General features: G+C 47.1%; 7 protein-coding genes across 7 annotated transcripts; 4 read left to right on the forward strand and 3 right to left on the reverse strand.

The window, feature by feature from the left end:
* Positions 1-850: 850 nt before the first annotated feature.
* On the forward strand, positions 851-1,400 carry TRUGW13939_11815 (uncharacterized protein; the record flags this gene model as incomplete). Its single annotated transcript, XM_035494920.1, has 4 exons — positions 851-892; positions 949-1,068; positions 1,131-1,200; positions 1,270-1,400. 4 exons carry the CDS (start codon positions 851-853, stop codon positions 1,398-1,400), a joined length of 363 nt encoding a protein of 120 aa, XP_035350813.1.
* A 694-nt stretch (positions 1,401-2,094) lies between these two features.
* TRUGW13939_11816 (uncharacterized protein) lies at positions 2,095-3,166 on the forward strand (the record flags this gene model as incomplete). The annotated part of the gene is made up of 2 exons (XM_035494921.1): positions 2,095-2,681; positions 2,755-3,166. 2 exons carry the CDS (start codon positions 2,095-2,097, stop codon positions 3,164-3,166), a joined length of 999 nt encoding a protein of 332 aa, XP_035350814.1.
* Positions 3,167-5,652: 2,486 nt separating this feature from the next.
* Positions 5,653-8,127, reverse strand: TRUGW13939_11818 (uncharacterized protein; the record flags this gene model as incomplete). Its single annotated transcript, XM_035494922.1, has 8 exons — positions 5,653-5,949; positions 6,012-6,216; positions 6,287-6,542; positions 6,701-6,906; positions 7,154-7,301; positions 7,358-7,493; positions 7,742-7,915; positions 8,020-8,127. The coding sequence occupies 8 exons, from the start codon at positions 8,125-8,127 to the stop codon at positions 5,653-5,655; spliced, it is 1,530 nt and encodes a 509-aa protein (XP_035350815.1).
* Positions 8,128-8,677: 550 nt separating this feature from the next.
* Positions 8,678-9,212, forward strand: TRUGW13939_11819 (uncharacterized protein; the record flags this gene model as incomplete). The annotated part of the gene is made up of 2 exons (XM_035494923.1): positions 8,678-8,725; positions 8,781-9,212. The coding sequence occupies 2 exons, from the start codon at positions 8,678-8,680 to the stop codon at positions 9,210-9,212; spliced, it is 480 nt and encodes a 159-aa protein (XP_035350816.1).
* Positions 9,213-10,251: 1,039 nt separating this feature from the next.
* Positions 10,252-13,141, reverse strand: TRUGW13939_11820 (uncharacterized protein; the record flags this gene model as incomplete). Its single annotated transcript, XM_035494924.1, has 5 exons — positions 10,252-10,425; positions 10,473-12,037; positions 12,085-12,876; positions 12,927-13,062; positions 13,121-13,141. 5 exons carry the CDS (start codon positions 13,139-13,141, stop codon positions 10,252-10,254), a joined length of 2,688 nt encoding a protein of 895 aa, XP_035350817.1.
* A 756-nt stretch (positions 13,142-13,897) lies between these two features.
* Positions 13,898-16,048, forward strand: TRUGW13939_11821 (uncharacterized protein; the record flags this gene model as incomplete). The annotated part of the gene is made up of 8 exons (XM_035494925.1): positions 13,898-13,931; positions 13,989-14,017; positions 14,087-14,146; positions 14,206-14,348; positions 14,409-14,457; positions 14,513-14,616; positions 14,666-15,127; positions 15,184-16,048. 8 exons carry the CDS (start codon positions 13,898-13,900, stop codon positions 16,046-16,048), a joined length of 1,746 nt encoding a protein of 581 aa, XP_035350818.1.
* Positions 16,049-16,606: 558 nt separating this feature from the next.
* On the reverse strand, positions 16,607-18,258 carry TRUGW13939_11822 (uncharacterized protein; the record flags this gene model as incomplete). The annotated part of the gene is made up of 3 exons (XM_035494926.1): positions 16,607-17,400; positions 17,465-17,917; positions 17,985-18,258. The coding sequence occupies 3 exons, from the start codon at positions 18,256-18,258 to the stop codon at positions 16,607-16,609; spliced, it is 1,521 nt and encodes a 506-aa protein (XP_035350819.1).
* Positions 18,259-19,560: the final 1,302 nt, after the last annotated feature.

Consider the following 19,560-nt stretch of genomic DNA (forward strand, 5'->3'; position numbering starts at 1 on the left):
CTTCGGCAAAGCCAGTGGTCTATGCAAGGGAGATGACAGAAACATCCGCACTGAAGTTGACGGTAAGAGCTGGATGAGTCGAAAGACTCCAGACATATCTCACAAATATCTTGCTTTAGAGTAACTATGTCAACATGTTAGCTATTTGACCTTGGTTAAAATTGACCGCGCGTTTTTTCACACCTGTTTGGAACAATGTTGAATTCCCAGAAACTATTGTCATTCCGGCTATCTCAAGATCTCTTCGGCTTATTGGCCCTCTTCTGGCCGCGTATGGGATTGGATATGTTGCTGGCATTATCTTGCCTGTCTGTCGAAATGTGTAACCAAATTACTCATTACGAAATCCATTAACTAGTTTGCGCAGAAGTGAACCGAATTAAATCGACCCGGGTTAACTAACGTCATTCGGTTCGCACGGAGAAGCAAAAGATTAGGCGGATGTTGCGGCTCATTCTTTTTTTTTTTTTTTGCTAAACTAAGAGTCTATACATTCCTATAAAGTGCCAAATATGTTTTCCCTCATTTAGTGTGATGAGGACATCGGCAAGGCTGTTTACCGTGTTTGCCGTGTTACCTTGATAACCGATTGACGCAGACCCAGACCGGACTAACCACATTTTATGGATTAAGTGGAGTGCTACATAAAACAGAATTTCCTCTTTGCCAACAGCAGAGCATTCTATTTTCTGATTATAGGCATGTCGTGGTCCAACCAATACTTAGCCCGTTCATTGGGTAGCTTGGAAAATGGAGATCTTCGAGTGTCCTTGTCAAAGATGATGGCTATTCCATTTCGCCATGGCACGACGTTCCCCTTAGGGCAGACCCAACGGAACTGATATTCAATATGGTGGTGGAAATTCCAAGAGGCACAAATGAGAAACTGGAAGTAGATAGATATCTCCCTTTCAAACCATAACCTGTCATTGGTAGTAATGATCATAGATTGCGAAGGAAGTACGAGGTAATCCGATTGAACAGGATACGATCGACGGGAAACCTCGCCGCGTTGCTGCTGTTTTCCATTTCAAGGGATATCCATGCAATTATGGAGCATTTCCACAAGTGAGCATCATTACATTCCACCTTAAGAAGGATACATGGATAATTGACTTGTTAATTTGTAGACTTGGGAGGATCCGCGTGCTCTCGACCCGGAGACCAATGTGAAAGGAGACGACGACCCTCTTGATGCTTGTGAGATAGGATCACAAATTACAACTGTGGGGCAAATTAAGAGAGTAAAAGTACTTGGGGCCTTTGTAGTTCTCGACCAAGGCGAAACTGACTGGAAGGTGATGGTGGTGGATGTCGAAGATCCACTCGCGACAAAATTGAACAATGTTTCTGATATTGAAGCGAAAATGCCTGGTTTTCTAGCTTCGCTAAGGAATTAGTATCGTGTGTATAAGGTCCCAGATGGAAAGGAAGCAAACATTTTACCTTTTAGGCAGAATACCAAGGATCGAAGGTCTGTAATTAGGAATTCGAGGTGGGTATACGCTGGCTAACTCTTATATTTTAGTGATGCGCTGTATTTAGTTGATCGCTGTTATAAGGAATGGATCTCTAATCAAACCATTGTCCTGGAGCGAAGCGAGAAAAGGGACTTAAACCAATATTGAACAATGGAAGAACGATAAGCAAAGTGACTATTGGGCTCTGGACCTCGTCGAACTTATCTATGTCTAATAGTATTACTTTCTTAAACTATAATTGGTTCCACTAGATCGTAAATCAAGTTCCAATCAAGTTCCAATAACATATAATGTTCTGGTAACCTGGTCGAAGATTATGATCTTATGTCATTAGTCACCGGTTCACTGATAAACTTCGAAAACTCCGCTTTCAGATTCGAAAGGTCCTTCTCTAAAAAAAAAAATACTAGATGTGATTCTTGCATCATTGCCATATCTGTACATGATGCCTCTCACGGGAAAAACGGCACACCGGAAGATCGTTACATTCCCTTTAAAACAAGATGATGTCAGTACATAACTATATATCAACTAGCCTTAGGTGCAGGAGATCGAGGTGCAGCTTATCATCGCCTTTGTAATTCTCATTCTTCGAATTCCTATATTCTTGACCATGACTCAAGCAACAAACGGACATTCAAAAAGACCCGCTGCCGCCAGCGGTCAGAGGTCATCCTGGAGTATGGAACGCTTCAAACTTCAGCACGACTATCGAAGCCGACTGCATCCAATCATCGCCCGATTTACTGGCTATCGTCAGCCGGGAGAAGAGCCGCCTTATGAGCCCCTCCCATTCCCACCGTTCATATGGCTTGATCGGATCCCGCTTCATTATGAAGTTTGGTTGCTTGCGTGGGTAGGAGCATTTGGCGGGATTCTTTTGATTGAAGCCATCATGTCCTCTAGTACGGCATTCCGTGATGTATATCATACCCCAACAATAATCACGTCCTTCGGTGCATCTGCAGTGCTTTTGTTTGGGGTAATTGAATCTCCAGTCGCACAGCCGCGGAACTTTGTCCTCGGCCATTTCATCTCCGCTTTGATTGGAACGTGTATCACGAGACTATTTGTTCTCAATCGCCAATACCAAGGATATCTGGAGAACCGAGAATTCCACCCATCCACCTTCATCAATGGAGGTGTATCCATGGCCACTTCGTTGTTAGGCATGTTAATCACTGGAACCGCGCATCCTCCGTAAGTAATTCCTTTTTTTGTTTGACCTGCCTTTTGGAGCTGGCAATAACATCGCGGGTATTAATAAACGTAGTGCTGGCGCAACTGGCCTCAACGCTGCTGTACAGTCTGAGGTCGTGACTCTTTCGTGGCGTTACCTGCCCACAATGCTGGCATCGTCTCTCATCATGCTCGGGTGGGCCCTTATCATTAACAATGTTGGTCGTCGAAGATACCCACTGCACTGGTGGGCCGCTGGTCGGACATTCGTCTGTGTTCCTCAAGAGGATCAGTCTGAACCGAGTGCTCTTGAGGCAGGAAGAGCAGATACTGAATCCCATAAAAAAGAGGAAGAGGGCGTATTGAAACGTGAGAGTGTCGACGATAACGAATTGAAGGAAGCAATGGGTCCTGAACCGGTACCTGGGAGCTCAACTGATCCTGGGCCGGCGTACTTGCAGGACATTCTGCATGCTAGTGAAGAAAACGTCAACAAAGATGGCTAGAAAGGTTGCAGTTGTATGAAATAGCTTTTGAAGTCTACATCCATAGCCCAAAGTGAGTTTTGTTTTAAGTTTTAGACATATATTGACTACACCTATCGGTAAAGCTATGCGCTCTGGTTAACCCACGAGAGCGTGCAAAACTGCATGTTTTATGTGGAGGGATCAGACTGCTGCAGCGCTGTAGTTGTTTTTTGACTGGAAATTCCGGGAACATTATAAAGCATCTCAAGAGACAGTCCAAGACATTTAGCATCCATTACAGACTTGGGATATAGAAATATTCCCTTCACTTTCGGCATATGGAAAGTGTCAGTCTCGGTTCTTCCGGTTCGTTCACGGAAGCGGCGGTACAACTTAGTCGATTACGTATGATGTAATTTGACATTATCAGGCTCTTAGGCTAGACTTAATCCAACATTGCAAGCCTCCAAAATCCTATTTGACGAGAAGGAGCCCCGATTGGTTGGGGGAGGGGGTGGACAACGAGAAAAGAAGATCTTAATGGCCTAACGATTAAGGTGTAACTTTCTTTATAGTTATCTTAATGAATCGAAGTTAGGTTTCACATCATTCAAATGATAGAGGTCACGGAACCTCGGAAACTGATCATATAGTAGCTTCTGAGAAATACGGGGTTTTAAAAAAGTTAGGCTGATGCCTGATGACTGTTTAGGAGAATACTGTAATCACTCACAAATAAATCCTCTCGAGCAACTGCAAACTTGGCATATAACATTTGAGTACACATCGAGGCAATACCTGGGACAATACCTTTGGTCGCCTAATTTACTACCATATATGGCTGCCTGAAGTGATAAAAGGTTTTGCGGCAGGCTGGACAAAGGGCTTCGTATTCGCATAGCCATCTGTCAATGCAGTAAAGATGAAATATATGGCCGCATGAGAGTTGGCGAAATGCAGAGCCATTCGTTAAAGGCTTCTCGCAAAATAAGCATACATCCGGACCGCAGCCTACGTAAGAAACATTTCCGTTAGAAATAGGTAACTCGGAGAAACAACGGGTTCGTGCCTTGTAGTGCCGCCAGGAGGTCAAAAAAACATGGCATCCCAGAAGTATTCAAATCATATTTCCTTATTATGCCTTGTTGCGATTTTGAAGGGACAAAGACGTAGAGGACTTTCATAACTAAATAATTAGCTGGAAACCGGGAATAAAGATATAACCCTAACAAAAGTGATGGTTCATTTCGTGCTTATATCACAAAACAATGTTAGCGTTCTCGGCAAAGGCGGCTCGAGCGGATAGATGTAAATTTGTAAGGAGCGTTAAATTCCTAGACTCTCACAACTTCTTTCAATCATACTCATGTGCATTAACTCATCTCAGCAGGATTGGCGGAGAACTCTATCAATCTCGAAAACGGCAATCCTGCGCAAGATGTGCCTGATGTCAATGCCTCGACTGCACCAGCCGACGAATATGTAGCATTGAACCGTTTTATCTCGACAGCGGGCAGTGGCCGCCGCCTCTCATCTGCTGAAGGTTATATTGACGATGGAGATGACCAAATAAAGAAAAAGAGATTGTGGAAAATTTGGCACAAGTCCTCCACTGACTATGAGACGGAAGAGGATGGCGGGTTTTCGGTCCCTGAAAAATGGCTTGAAACGGAAATCCATTCTGGCTTAAAAACCACGGATATAGAACCTCGTCGACGAAAATGTGGATGGAATGAACTATCTGCCGAGCGTCAAAATCCCTTCATTCAGTTTCTAGGTTATTTCCGCGGTCCAATATTGTATGGAAGAGACTCCCTTTGTCTTCCTCATTTCTGGTATCATGATGGAGAAGAATTATTAATGGTTACGGCAGTGATGGAGTGGGCAGTTTGCCTGGCGGGAGGTCTTCGGGACTGGATTGATTTTGGTGTTATCATTGGGATACTTATGCTGAATGCTTTGGTTGGTTGGTACCAGGAGAAGCAAGCAGCTGACGTCGTGGCGAGCCTGAAGGGTGATATCGCGATGAGGGCAGTTGTGATTCGCAATGATCATGAGGAAGAGATTCTTGCTCGTGAATTAGTTGTTGGTGATATTGTCCGTTTAGCCCTCGATCATATATATCATGGGATTTGCTGTTGATGTGTATCCAATAGGTCATTCTCGAAGAGGGACGGGTGGTTCCTGCCGATGCTCTGCTAATCTGTGATTATGACAAGCCGGAAATATTTGGGAAACTCAAGGAAGTCCGGGCGGCGGTTGCTGACGAGGTTCTCCACGAAAAGCCAGGGGATGAGGAAGAGGCACGCAGTGGGAATTCGAACAGGGGAAGATGCAACAAATTCCGTGGTAATAATAATAGCCGGGTATTACGGTACATAGCCAGTCCGTTTTGGTTTGCTAGCTCTGTAGCTAAAATACGGCCAGTACCAATGACGGAAGTACATACATAAGTTGACCAACTTTGAACAGGGGTATGGAATGGGGGCGTGATTGAGCCTGTTACACCGTGAAAACAGATGAAGCTATCGTAGATAATCCTCCTCTTTCAACACACGTTTTCCAATCTCCGCCAACTCGTCACTCCACAGCGGATCCTTGGTGATACCGTGCTGGCACTGGTCAATCACGGCCGCTGCCAGCTCCGACACATGAACGCGCGGCGTATGGCCAAATATGTTAAATAGTGCCTTGACGACAGCGTCTGGAGTTGCCTTTGGTCCCGGGCTATCGATAGCCCCGGGTTTGGTAACGGTGACCTGTACACTATTACTGGGTGCAGTCTGATTGGCAAATTCGAGAAGGGCATTTTCCGTTCGACCCTAGTAAAATATCCATAGTTAAGCCATTATCACCCCATGAAAAGCAAAAGATAAAACCATACTCGCATGTGACGGTATTCTGCCAAATAAGGCAGCTCCTTGGTTTGGTCTCGCTCAATCAAAATGCCTGAAACATAAATAAAGCGAAATGGTTTGTTGGCCAGCGCAGCCATACTCTTTAGTGCGTGTATAGTGTAATCGTAACACACCGTCGTAACGTGCGCAAAGTCCATGTTTCTTGACTGCGATGGTGTAATTGCAAGGCTCCTTGACGTTCCGAGTCCAATCAGACCAGTGTATATCGATACTATTATTGTAAAACGTAAGGGCCGCTTACCAGATGCATGCATCAGCACCTCGTATGACGGTCTGCAATGATTCCGGGTATTGGCTCGTCCAGTCCTCTAATACGAAGTAGTTCAGCTTGAAATTTTGCGGCGGTGGTTCCGGCATCTCTCGGCGAGTAATCGCAACAATAGAAGTGACAGCAGGGTTTCGCAGGGCTTGACGGAGGACTTCGCCGCCAACAAAGCCCGTTGCACCGACAATAACAAGCTTCATGTTGGGAAGTGATATAGTTAATATTTTTGTTACTATAGAGAAGAAAACTTGAACTCAAAAGTGTGTTGGGCTAAAGTTGGGTCATGTATGTATATATAGTCTGACTAGATATGTGTGGCGCAAATCCTCCACATTTTGGTCACCTCGCATGATCAATCATATTCGACCAACTAAAAAATAATTACTCGACGTGGAATTACTGGTCGAAACTGCACTACTGGCCCCTCTTTGCCGATAATAAAATAATCTTTGATCTTGTACTCGCCCGACGGTCCAACGCCCAGATGCTCCATTGCCGGGGCCAGGCGAACATCGTATAAGAACAGGACCCGCACAATAGCAAGATATAGTTCAAATAGCGCAACATTACGGCCAAGACAGCCTCTGGGACCGAGACTGAACGGAATAAATGCTTTCAGTTCCCACTTCTTCTTTTTCAAGCCACCGGGACGGGTCGTATTTAAATGGTTGCTGGAAATGCCGATTGCCATGATGTAGAGCGTATGTGGGCACATCGACTACAGTCCCTTCTGGGAGATACTCACCCATGATAATTTGTCCGCCGGCGCAAACTTCGCGGGGGAGAAGCATGGGCACTGGTGGGCAAAGACGCATCGCTTCGTCAACGCAGGCTCATAAATACGCATTAGAGGTAAGCACTTGGCCGCTCGAAATCTCTTCCACAAAGCTGAAAGATGTCCGTATGGAATTTTTCAGTTTCTCGAGCACATCGGGATTGTGTACCAAGAAGTAGAAAATCGACGCGAGACTTGTGTTGGCTGTCTCTGATCCTGTTGTACTGTTAGCTGTATAGTTACACTCGGTAGAACAATGGTTTTAATTATACCAGCTCCGAGCAACAAGGCCGACTCCCCCATAAGCTCCATCACAGAATAACCCTCGCCTGTATCGGGGTCCTTGGCTCGCTGCAGATAATGGATAATATCCCTGCGGCCGTTACTATCATCTCCCAGGGCGAGACGCTGCTGAAGGCGCGTGCGGAGAAATCAAAACTGCTTCGCTCGTCTCTCCTTGTGAGCACGCGTAAAGATCGTGAGATTGGATAGATTGAGTCGCCCGAGAATAGGCATTTGCCCGGTGATGTTGATGAAGCGGGAATTGGATGCCATTAGATCAAGGAAAACCGATGGTCGGGAGTTGTCGTGGTATGGAACGACTCCCCGAAGAGCAGCTCCCCAAGAGCATCGAAAATTGCATATGCAGACCATACACGCATGTCCGTGGGCGTTGACCAGTCGCTTTCTTTCTTTTCCGACGGCCCATCATCATCGTCGCCTAGAGCAGCGCACCAGATGTGGATTGCACTGATGATATACGGCTGCCCTTGACGTACTGCTTGCTCGGAAAAGGCATGGGACGTCACTCGGCGTTTGCGAGCATGGACCTTTTTGTCCCTTGCGCTGAAAATACTAATGCTGTTGAAGGCATTGTACCAAATGCTTTTGTTCACATTCGCTTTGGGGCTGTATATGCACGTTAACCGCTTACTCTCCCTAGACGACGAGCCATGTGTCGGGACTCGGGGGCCATTATTCGCAACCCAGTGTCCTCCAGTCGTTTCTCATGTGAGGGCCCAGACTCTGCGTAAGCCGCCATTGTCTTTTTGACTTTTTGGTGATCGCCCTGCACGGTTCTATCCCCACGTGGAAACCGAAGAAGAATCGTGAATCAACAATCATGGTTCAACATGTCGAAAGAATCATATAACCCTCTGGCTGTTGCAGCAGGAAAACTCCCGCCATACGCCTGGAGAGCGTGACTCAGGATATCATGGCGTTCCTATGACCGCTGTTCTCGGCGTCTTTGCTTTCCTTGCGCTGTCCTTTTATTTGACGAGAATATATGCAAAGCTTGTGATTGTTAGACGGTTAGGATGGGATGGCCGTACGTGTTTATTCTTCCTGTTTTGTTGTTAGAAACTGCTGTTCACTTTGGGGCCTGTTCAAGTTTTGTGTACTTTGGGTGTGGTATGCAGTCGATATATTGAGAATTGTTACGCATCAACCATGCCGAACGTGAAGAACAGCTCGGTGCTATTTTGGATATTGTTTGTTTCGGAACAGGTATTTCTTTGTTCCCTAATTTGAGTTTGGACTTGTCCTCATAAATAACCACAGCTTCAATTAATGGGCCGCTTGGAAAGCATATGTGGAATATCACTCTTGCTCAATTCCTAGCAAACAACTTTGTCATCGTACGAAGCCCCACAGAGTTAAGTAATAGACAGCTGCTAAAAGAGTCGAGGGCAGACAGGCTATATTATGCAAGTGACGGCCTCAGCCACTCTCGGCCTTATCAAACTCACAATTTTCCTCTTCTACGCCGAGATCTTCTGGGTGCTTGAATGGTGTCGATGCGTGATCTATATTGGTGCCAGTATTAGTACCGCCTTCTATTTGTCCATAACCATCGTCCAGTTCTATTTCATGACGCCACGACCTGGAGAAAGCATGGCGAAACACTTTGGCGGGAATATGGCTGCGAGGGTGACCAGCTTGTCGATCCCAACCACCTCTGTTGGTCTAGCAATAGATATTTTGCTATTAATCGTGCCATTACTAGCGGTTTTCCAATTGCGTCTGGCGAAAAAGAAAAAGGTTCAATTACTTTTGACCTTTCTCATTGGTATTTTGTATGTCTCCGATCACTCTTCTGTAGCTCTCTCAGCCAATAACGAATGACAGTGCCATCCTTGGCTCGGTGTTAAGTCTTTGAAAATCAAGACATATGGGAATGCGGACTTGACTTATCACTTGATTCTCGTCAACTTTTTCATGTACGCACAGCCCTCAGCCCTCCCTCCCAAACTATCTTATTCTAATTTGAGTTCATAGCTCCATCGAAATGATCTTCGGAATCTGCATCGCCTGTGCACCCCTCGTATCTCGCACTGCAAGATATCATCGCGGCAGTCTCTCTACGGTCGCTCAGAGCCTCTCCATTTCTCCCCATTCGCTACCTTCGTTCGTTTCCCCCGTTAAGACCAAATCGTCCCAAAAGTCATCGAACTAAACCCCTTCTTCCTCGGCCGAGGGAACTGGAGGAACCGACACGGAGATGAGTGGGTTCAAGAAGTGGCGTATACCTATATATAGGTCAACGAAATCCGAGGACAAAAGAGTGTGGTATAGCACCACTGATGGGACCAATGCGACAACGACGACGACGACTGTTACGACGGGGCACGGCACGGATACAACGGCGAAGAGTACTATTAAAGAGCAGCATAAACAAAGATATGATTCTCCAGAACAACATGTTTAGTAGATATTGGATTCAAATTCTGTATATAGTCTGTATGAATAAACGCATTCTTGGTAGAAATTAGAACGTTGACGCACTAAGACGATAGAGACTTCAAAACTACTAAATACGCATATCAATGTCACGCATCACCGCTTGTCATGTGCTGGCAATTGCCGTTCAAAAATAGGATGATTAAACTCGGGCGTTTTTTTAATCAATGGAAAGTTGAACTTTCAAATAGTCATAGGATAAACTAAGTAACAAGAATCTAAATCCAACATGTATAACATTGGAAAGAAAGAAACAAAAAAGAGCCTCATATACAATCCTGATACAGCTCAACTGATCATAACAAGGAAACGCCATACTCCAATGCAAATCAAAAACGGGTCAGTGACAATCCTGACTTGTGATCGTGGTATCGTTGCCTTTAATAACGAAAAAGAAAAAAAAAAAGAATTTCCAGTGCTGCTATCAGTTCTGGATCTTGGCTACTCGCTTCGCTGTTCCAATGTGTGTATTGTGTACTTTTGTCGCGAACTTCAGACTCGTCAAGGTCTCTCCGAGGTGTGCTTGTAGAGGGCTAACCATGACAAACATCAAAGTTTTCGAGTTGCCGCCCAAGGAGAATTGCAGCAAATATGTGAGCTATAGGTGGTCAGCATGTGTTTACAAATACGAAAGTCATAACGAACCTTGCTGTTTCGGTATGGTATGTGGCCACCTTCTTTACCCTGGCCAAGGGCACCGATGACATCTCCCAAGCAGCTCAAGCTACGGTTGATATTTTGGGTTTCCTTCAGTCGTTCTCCAGTGGCACCACTGTGGCTGAGGCGTTCACTACCTGCCAGATCAACCAAGTTCAAGGTACCCTCACTCCTTTCACCCGTAATACTATTTTGGCCAATTAACCGCAAAATGAAGACAGAGTGTGACCGGGAGGATCGTTCGTTTGCTTTGGTGGCAGCGACGGAACGATTGGACGCAGCTCGCTTGAGAATAGTTTCAACCATTTCAGGAGAATCCAGCGTCACCGTGTTGACGTCAGTGATGGTCGTTTTGCATCTTTGCATGTCGTGTCGGATCTCGTGTTTCTTCTTGTCTAATTCGTCTGCTTTTCCAAGGAGGTCATTCAGGTTTTCGTTGTAAACCTCCACAAAGTTTCCTTCCATTGTGTATGTCCATCCTTTCTCCTCCAAACTCTTTGCTGTATCGTAGATCTGATGGACAGCGCGAGGGATCATGCCGTCCTGCGACGACATCGTGTGCGTCTTGCCGCTACCTGTCTGCCCATAACAGAAGATGCATACATTGTAACCGTCGAGTGCACTTTGAACGAGTTGGCTAATCTCGTCAAATACATCGGCGTTCCTGCTTTCAGGGCCAAAGACGTGGTCAAAAGAGAAAGCGTTGTTTCGGCGGGAAACGATGCCCAGACTACTCTTTTCCTCGGGTCCCATGACCGAGATCTCTTTGCCTTCTTCCGCGTCGTCAGGGAATACAATTTGAGCAACATCAGACGGTGGTTCTGAGTTGAGTGGTGGTCGCACACGACAGAATACACGAATGTTGCCTTTCAATTCCTGCACTTGGTTGTGCAGTTTGCGACGAAGGGTTTCTTCCTTTAGCAATTTCTCCTTGGCTTCAGTTGTCTCCGCGAGGGCATCTTCCAACTGCTGTTGAAGGCGTTCAAAGGCCTGTGACTGTTCTTGGCTTCCGGACTCCAAAAACTCAACGCGAGCCTTGAGAGCTCGGATGGAGGACTCAAGTGTAACACTATTGCTGCTGACTGTGTCCAGGTTACTGCGAAGATCTCGGTTTCTGGTCTTTTCACTTTCGATATCGGCAAAGGCTGTTCGCAGCTCTCGTTGGAGTTTCTCAACCTCCCTGTCCTTGCTTACCATTTCCAGCTGCACACGCTGAGAGTCGAGAGCATTCTGCGAATTAACCTGGCTGATTTCGCGTTGAACTCGAGCGCGCTCATTTTCCAGATCACTCTCGAACCGCCGTCTTAATTCTTGAATTTCTGCCTGATGCTCCGATAAGACATTGCCGATTTGCTTCTGGCTTTCCTGCCTTATGGTCTCCGCTTCGATACGCATTCTTTGTTCCGACTCGTCCATTGCGATCTCTTGCTCTCTTTCGGAATCTCGAAGGGCGGCTTCAGTAGACGAGAGTTTGCCTTTCACAGCCTCCAGGTCAATGCGCAGCGTGCAATTAGCCTCCAAAAGCTTTTCACGGGTTTTCTCAAGCTCGTCGACTGTTGCTGTCAGAAAGAATCTTCAATTCAGCAAGTATAAAACTTACCTCTTGTCTTGTATAGATTAACGGCCTCCTTCATCGCATCGCTGCTTTGGCCGACCTCGGACATTTTATTATAGAACGCTCCAAACATATCTTCGAAATGCTGAATCCGGTTGTCGTCGCAGGCTGTTACAGAAGAATGTTTGGTTAGAAACGGTTTTATCACTTTGTTGCCTCTTTTTGGGGAACTGGGTCTGCTAGGCGATGGGGATGGGGATGGTAGAGAAGTTGACTTTGAATGACAGGGCCCTCTGGCCATCATTGAGCGTGAGGGTACCTTGCGTGGTTTCTTTGCCAACATGGTTGGGGGCTTGGGTGGATCCATGGGTTCCTGCAATGACAGTTTACCCATCATACTACTTAACGACACCTCTCGTTGCTGATCAGGTATTGTGTCGGGAGTGTAGGATGTGCTGGGTGAAGGGGTCCATTCCATTGTGCAATGGGGGTGCTTGTCATATGATCCTGGGGTAACTTGGAGAGCTTGATAAGAATGATGCGTACCCTTTCGTTTGCCAAGAACACTGTTGGGCGATTCCTCCTCATGGGTATCCAGTGATGTTTTGGGTCTTGAGATGGATGAGGCTCCTAAGCGCCGGGTGCCCATCGATGTCTGTGGTCTTGAAACAGGAGCCCTGGAGCTGGCGCCGACAGTCTGGGAGAATGTAGAGCCCGTATCCGTTCGTGGTTGCGTGGATCGTGATGATACGGACGACGACAATGAATTCGTTCGACCATGTTGTCTAGGTCCGCCGCTGGGTATCTTGGACGTGGCATTTGCTGCTGTGGTCGGCTCTGCCATATAAATCAGTACTATGCCACAAAGACACCATTCAAGCACGCACTTGTGATCGACGATGGTTTGATGTTTGAGGTGGCAAAACCAGGGGCCTTGAGCCCAGATCGAGAGTTCGTCTTGGCCGAGTTCATCTCCGCGAGACCTTGTGGGATTCGTGATCTGGTTGATGACCGAGAGTCCATCTAGATAGGCGCAATCAGTCAGTCAGCATGTGCGCATCCGGAAGCTCCAATTTCATACGTTGACAAAGTTCTCATCCATTGTGGTTCAACCCAAACAATCGCGACAAGGGGCTTTGTTGACAGTGTAAACAATTGGCGAAGGGCGTTAGAGAATCATCACAAACATAAATCGAAAGGCAGTAGAGGGCGCAACACAAAGCTCGCCGCCGTCAGGACGAGTGTATGGCGCTCAACACGGCTCGCTGCTAGGTGTACTGTCGAGAAGCGAGTCTGGAGTCGTGAAGTCAAGACAGCTTGTTGCGGCCGCGGTTACCCGGAGAAACAGGTAAACAAACGGAAATCTTAGTCAGCGCCCGATCAGGCATAGTGTGTCTCTGAGGGGCAGCCCGTGCAGGGCGACGCTAGTGCACAAATAGACTAGTGTCAATCTGCCAGACACGTGATGCCCTCGACGGCCACGCAGATGAAAGCAGAAACAACAATTGTTTCAGATAACATCACTATATGCTAATTAACCCTAGTCTGATAAACTGTAGCTCCTTTTGCTCCCCTCGTAGACCCTCCGTATCTCAGGGCGCAGTCACATTGGTCTCAGCTCCTGTTTGACACCGGAGAAGGCCCCGGCGTGGCTTAGCCTCAGGGTGCGGCGTGGCTTAGCCTCAGGGTGCGGCGAGGCTTCCCAGCAATTCTTATTATTAGCATCCATGCTGCCTCCTATCCACCCGACCCATCCTGTCCTCCCCCTCTCCCTCCCCTAGCTCAATTGCAAGGTCCTGGAGACCCTTTCTTTCTGTGCGCTTCTTCCTCTGTTCTCTAGCAACCGCTTGCTGTCACCATGTCTGGTCGTTTTGTCCGGTCGTCGAAATACCGTAAGCTGGCGAATGGTCCCGCGTGACTTTGGACAGAGCTGATGAGTGTGCTTTTAGGACACGTTTTCGGTCAACCCACAAGACGAGTACGCTTGGAATAATCGGCGGACCACCGTCAATGGACTACTGGATGATCGCTCATCTTCTACGAATAGGAACAATGCTACGATAATCTGCGCGTGTCCCGCAATGCGTGGGATACCAACTTGCTGAAGGTCCGCGCCGTCCCTTGGCCCTGCTGCCCTGTCGCATATATGGTCTGACTATTACACAGGTCAATCCCCAATACCTGGCAGTCAACTGGGAAACTGGTGGCGGCGGTGCATTCGCCGTCATCCCCTTGGAGGAGCGAGGAAAAGTTCCGGAGAAAATACCCTTGTTTCGAGGACACACCGCCGCTGTCTTGGATACTGACTGGTAAGCTGCATCGCTTCGTGTATGCTTTCTGTGTCGAGGAGACTGACGTTATAACAATAGGAACCCCTTCAATGACTCGCTGATCGCATCTGGTTCCGACGATGGCAAGGTAGGTTGCGCCGTCATGAGATGGATCTACGTGGCTTCGGCTAACGGTGACACAGGTGTTCCTCTGGCGCGTCCCCGACGATTTCACCGTTCGTCCTGATGTCGAGTTCGATGCTATACAAGATATCTCTCCGGTCGGAAAACTCAGCGGGCATCCTAGGTCAGAAAACCAGTCGATGTTAGGTAGACATGAGCTGACAGCGCTACAGAAAGGTTGGCCAAGTGCTATTCAACCCCGCGGCAGAAAACGTGCTGGCGACCGCATCAGGCGACTTCACTATCAAAATCTGGGACATTGAAGCTGGCGCCCCCAAATTCACTCTCAAGCTGGGCGACGTTGTGCAGTCGCAATCGTGGAGCGCCAATGGATCTCTGCTAGTAACGACGTCTCGTGACAAGAAGTTTCGGATATGGGATGTGCGCCAGGAGCGTCCCGCCATCGAGACCGCAGGCCACTCAGGAGCAAAGAACAGCCGTGCTGTGTGGATGGGCGAACATGACCGAATTGCTACTACCGGTTTCTCCAAGATGAGTGACCGTCAGCTAGCCTTGTGGGATGTCCGTGCCGCGCGCGAGCCTTCTAGTGGATTCAAAACTCTCGACTCAATCTCCGGTGTTTGTGTTCCTTTCTGGGATGATGGCACACAATGTCTGTACCTTGCTGGAAAGGGGTAAGTAGCATAACCCTGCGTGGAATCTTGTCCAGCTCGCGTGCTGACATAACTAGTGATGGTAACATTCGTTACTTTGAATATGAGAACGACAAGTTTGAGTTCCTTTCAGAGTACAAGTCTGGCGATCCTCAGCGTGGTCTGGCATTCATGCCCAAGCGCGGCGTCAACATACACCAAAACGAAGTCGTCCGTATCTACAAGTCCGTTGCTGATACTTATGTGGAGCCCATCTCATTTATCGTTCCTCGACGTTCAGAGACCTTCCAGGATGACATTTATCCCCCTGCGTTTGGTCTTAAGCCAGCCATGACTACGTCGGAGTGGCTCGATGGCAAGGAAGCAATTCCGCCAAAGATTTCGTTGGAGGGCATCTACGAGGGAACTGGCTTGCAGGAGGTGACTCCCTCCCAGGCTAAGCCCACTTCTACCATTAGCGCTCCAGCTCCCCAGCCTGCGGAGCCTGCTCAGCCTGTCAAGGCAGCTGAACCTGTTCGCTCAGAGCCAACCCCAGTCGTGCGACCAGCGCCTTCAATGAAGGATCAGGGAGCTTCTATGGCAGCGATGGTTGACAAGTTCGCCGATGACGACCAAGAAAAGGAGGATGTAGATGATGCCTCCAGCTTTGAAGAGGTTTCCAATCCTGTTGAACGAGTGCCAGCTTCTCCAGTGAAGGCCACCGCACCAGTTAGGCAGGTGCCTATTATCAAAGAGACCCCTCCTCCGGTTGAGTCGGCGCCCTCGCCTGTTACTGAAACTCCCGCAAAATCATCCCCCACCTCATCAGACTCTGTCAAGGATGATATTGCCGAGATCAAGGCATTGATTGCTCAGCAGACCAAGACCATTGCCTCTCAGGCCGAGCACGTGCAGAATCTCACCGCAGAAATCGAATCGCTCAAATCCAAGCTTGATGGTTAGAAAAATTAAAGCGTCCTATGTTTCGATACATCTATACAGTTCTGGCAGCAGTACCTCTAGTCTCATTTTTTTTCGTTTTCCATCTGGAAATGCATGTTGTGATTTGATAAAGGTTTGGATGGCGTGGGTTACTTGTGATGCTTGCTAGTCTACATATTCCACATTCAGTATATTTACACCGATCCCAAGGTCCTGTATATGAATTTGTTTGACTTTGGAGACTTGGTGGCACAGAAGACGAAGAGTTTACGATTGTGGTGGCCTCCCTTGTTGGCGCATGATGTATTTCATATTCTCTGTTTAATGAAAGCAAGCGTTTATTTTGCTAGATTTTTGTCTTTTATTTTTCTCACGCATGGAGGCATGGTCCTCATCTCGATACTCGAGAATCCCTGGCAAGTTGGTAGAGTGAGAAGAAATCCTCTAACGGTACACAGTGATGACTGAAGACATCCACCACCCAAGGAAGGGAGCATATAGTGAGTGAAGATTTTCCAATTCGTATATGTACATTGTTTCAGTCAACCAGTACAGGATCAAACCAGCTACTGCTCTGGCTCATACAAAAACCTCTTCCTCACTTTTCCCAAACATGGACAACATCGTGCGCCTTGCGAGATCAACGTTTACACTTTCGATCCTCTTCTGGAGCTCTGCTCGACTGTCCACTAACCTACGGGCTATCTGCTTCCAAGAGAATTTTGATTCCTGAGATGCATCAAGTCCGTTGACTGCAAAAATTTCCGATCCGCCGGCGATATCTACTTTGCGCAATATGCCGTCTTCCTTTCGTATCTGGCCTCCAACAATCACAGTATTCACCTCCCGAGACCCTGCATGCCTGACCAACGCAGCCAATGGATCTTGCTCAGCAGCACAGATCATTGAAGGAGTCGACGCATCAAAAATAACCAAATCAGCTAATTTCCCCACGGCAATAGATCCAATCGACTCATCCAATCGGGCCGCCCGAGCACCTTTAATAGTCACCAAGTTAAACGCACGCTGCACTTTGGCCCGGAACTCCCTCGGATACCGGTTTTCTTTGGCAGCCTCGGACATTTGGGCGGCGCGATCGCTGCCTAGAGCCATCTGGGCTTGATGGAGCATGCTGGTAGATCCGCAGGAGTGGCAGTCTGCACCGAGACTCGTCAGGGGCAGATCAGCGCGAAAGGCTACGGGATCAGAGCCGGAAGCCATGAATATCTCGGCGTCGGGGGTCGAGGCGATATACACACCGGCGGACGTGAGCAGCTCGGCTTGCGATGCTGTGACGCCATTGCCGTGGGATAGGAGAATGTCTGGGCCTAGGAGGGAAGATGATTGTAGGACTTCTGGGATTTTGGACTGTCCTAGAATACCATTCTTGTTACCACATTTAAATCTCTCGGGGTTTGCCTAGTGTGGGAAACTGACCTTCTGATACCGACCAGTGTCTAAAATGGCTTGTGATCATTCTGACTCCCATCTTGCGAACCTTGTCAAAGACAGAAGTAATCACGTCCTGCGGCAAGAAATAAGAATCGAAAAAGAACCCCAATTGTACACGTCCGTCACCTCCAAACGGCGACTTTTTGGCAAACTCTTCCAGCTGGTCAAACATCCAGACTGGGAAAGCTCCGCTCTTGTCGACCTCAAAGGTGCTTGAAGTCCACTCAGCAGCTCGGAGGGGGGTCACCCCGTAGCAAAATATAGAGCGTATCCCAGATGCCACTGTTGCAGCGAGAGCGGCAGAGCCGTGGTCAGGGCCGGCGCTCATGTGCGCATTATCAACGACGCAGGTTGTTCCTGCGTCGAGGGCTTCCAGACATCCTCCGAGTTGGCCCCAGAAGATATCGTCGGCAGTGAAGTTTATAGCTTGAAGATTTGCTATTTATTTTTTTTTCCTATTCAGTAGATGATTATACTTCCACGTTGGGCCGGACGAATAACATACCGGCAGTCACGTAGTCTACCAATGTGTGATCGCCATGTCTGCCTTTCAACTGCGTCTGCCACATGTGATGGTGCGAGTCAATGAAACCCGGAGAAATAATCTTGTCAGTGCAGTCAATCACATAGGTGCCATCAAGATCCGACAGGTTTTGTCCGATCTGGATGATACGATTGCCTGTGATGAGAATGTCCGTATCACGCAGGACACACACATTGTCCTGCTCGTCGTGCTGCAGGACCGTGCCGTTTTTTAGGATAATCGAAGTTTGAGACATGGGGCTTATATCTTTGCTGTAAATGCTTGAATGAATGATATTGAGATGCAAGAAAACCGGACGTGCTGGTTATATACTATCCAAACCCGGTCAATTCAAACCTCGGCCTCGGGGTATTGATCGAACTCGGTGTTTGTCTCTCTGCCCAAACTTAGGCAGAACCAATCAATCGAGGTGGGATTCAATTTTTTAATTTCCCACTTGAATCCTTCTAGTATCATTTCTTCAATAGAAAGGGATTTGCGTTCATACTACTTCCACGTAAGGTTTGGTCTGCCCAGCGCAGTGGTCTCGGTGGCTGTCTGTCTCAAAGGATGGTGCCTTTTTTTTTATTCTTAATAGATTACAACTTTTTCATGAAAATATTTAATCACTTCTATATTAAAGAACAAAAATCGAAAATTATAGAAAGATGGGTTGCAGCGTAGCGACCAAGTGGAAATTTCCCGTTTTGCAAACCACATTGTAATGGGGGACCTCATTCACTTGGAGAAAAAGATTTAACATTTTAGTGTTAAATTCATATGAATAAACTGTTATTTCTCAATGCACCGTTCAATGTTGCTTTAAATAGAAATCTGTTGATATTAAAATTAACTAGTCAATTTCAAATTAATTGATAGGATCGATTAATATATATATATATATATACTAATTTTCTGAGCGATATGTCACACTTTCGCTGGTTTCTTTAAACGTTACATTTCTAGAATAGGCATCCAAGCATGAAATACAGGTGCTGTAGAAATATCTGGGAATACTGACCTCTTAAGATAGCATTGGTAGTACAAAGTGCAACAATTCAACCTCGGAAGTCGAAAACACCACTGTCAGAACTCGGACTCAGACGAATAGCACTCTCATCATTGATACCGAACTGCCTCTGGCAATGCTTGCCCATTATTCAAACTTGCATTCCCTTCACCATGTAGCCATACAAAAGTTGAATGGCATTTTCAGCATCAACCTGCCATTTACCTCCCGCTTCGACCCGGACAGCCTGAACCCGGGTTTCTCGCCCAGTGAACAAGCCCAGGTTTTTATACGAAATGGGGGAGGGGGGATGAATTGGCCGGAGTTTCCGTGGGTGGTGTCCATTTTGGTGTTGGTTTGCTTCGACTGGGAATATCTTGCGTGTCGGCCAGTTTGTGAAAAACAGGGATAGTAGGCAGAGGATTTTTAGTTTGGTTGATTGTTATCAGACCGAGAGTGAAAGTTGCAACACTTCATACTTCATACTTCATATTATTTAAAATTTAATTTTTTTTTTGAAGTTTCTATAACATATACACATTTCCGAGA

This window comes from Talaromyces rugulosus, chromosome VI (assembly GCF_013368755.1).
Source record: "Talaromyces rugulosus chromosome VI, complete sequence".
Classification (NCBI taxonomy): domain Eukaryota; kingdom Fungi; phylum Ascomycota; class Eurotiomycetes; order Eurotiales; family Trichocomaceae; genus Talaromyces; species Talaromyces rugulosus.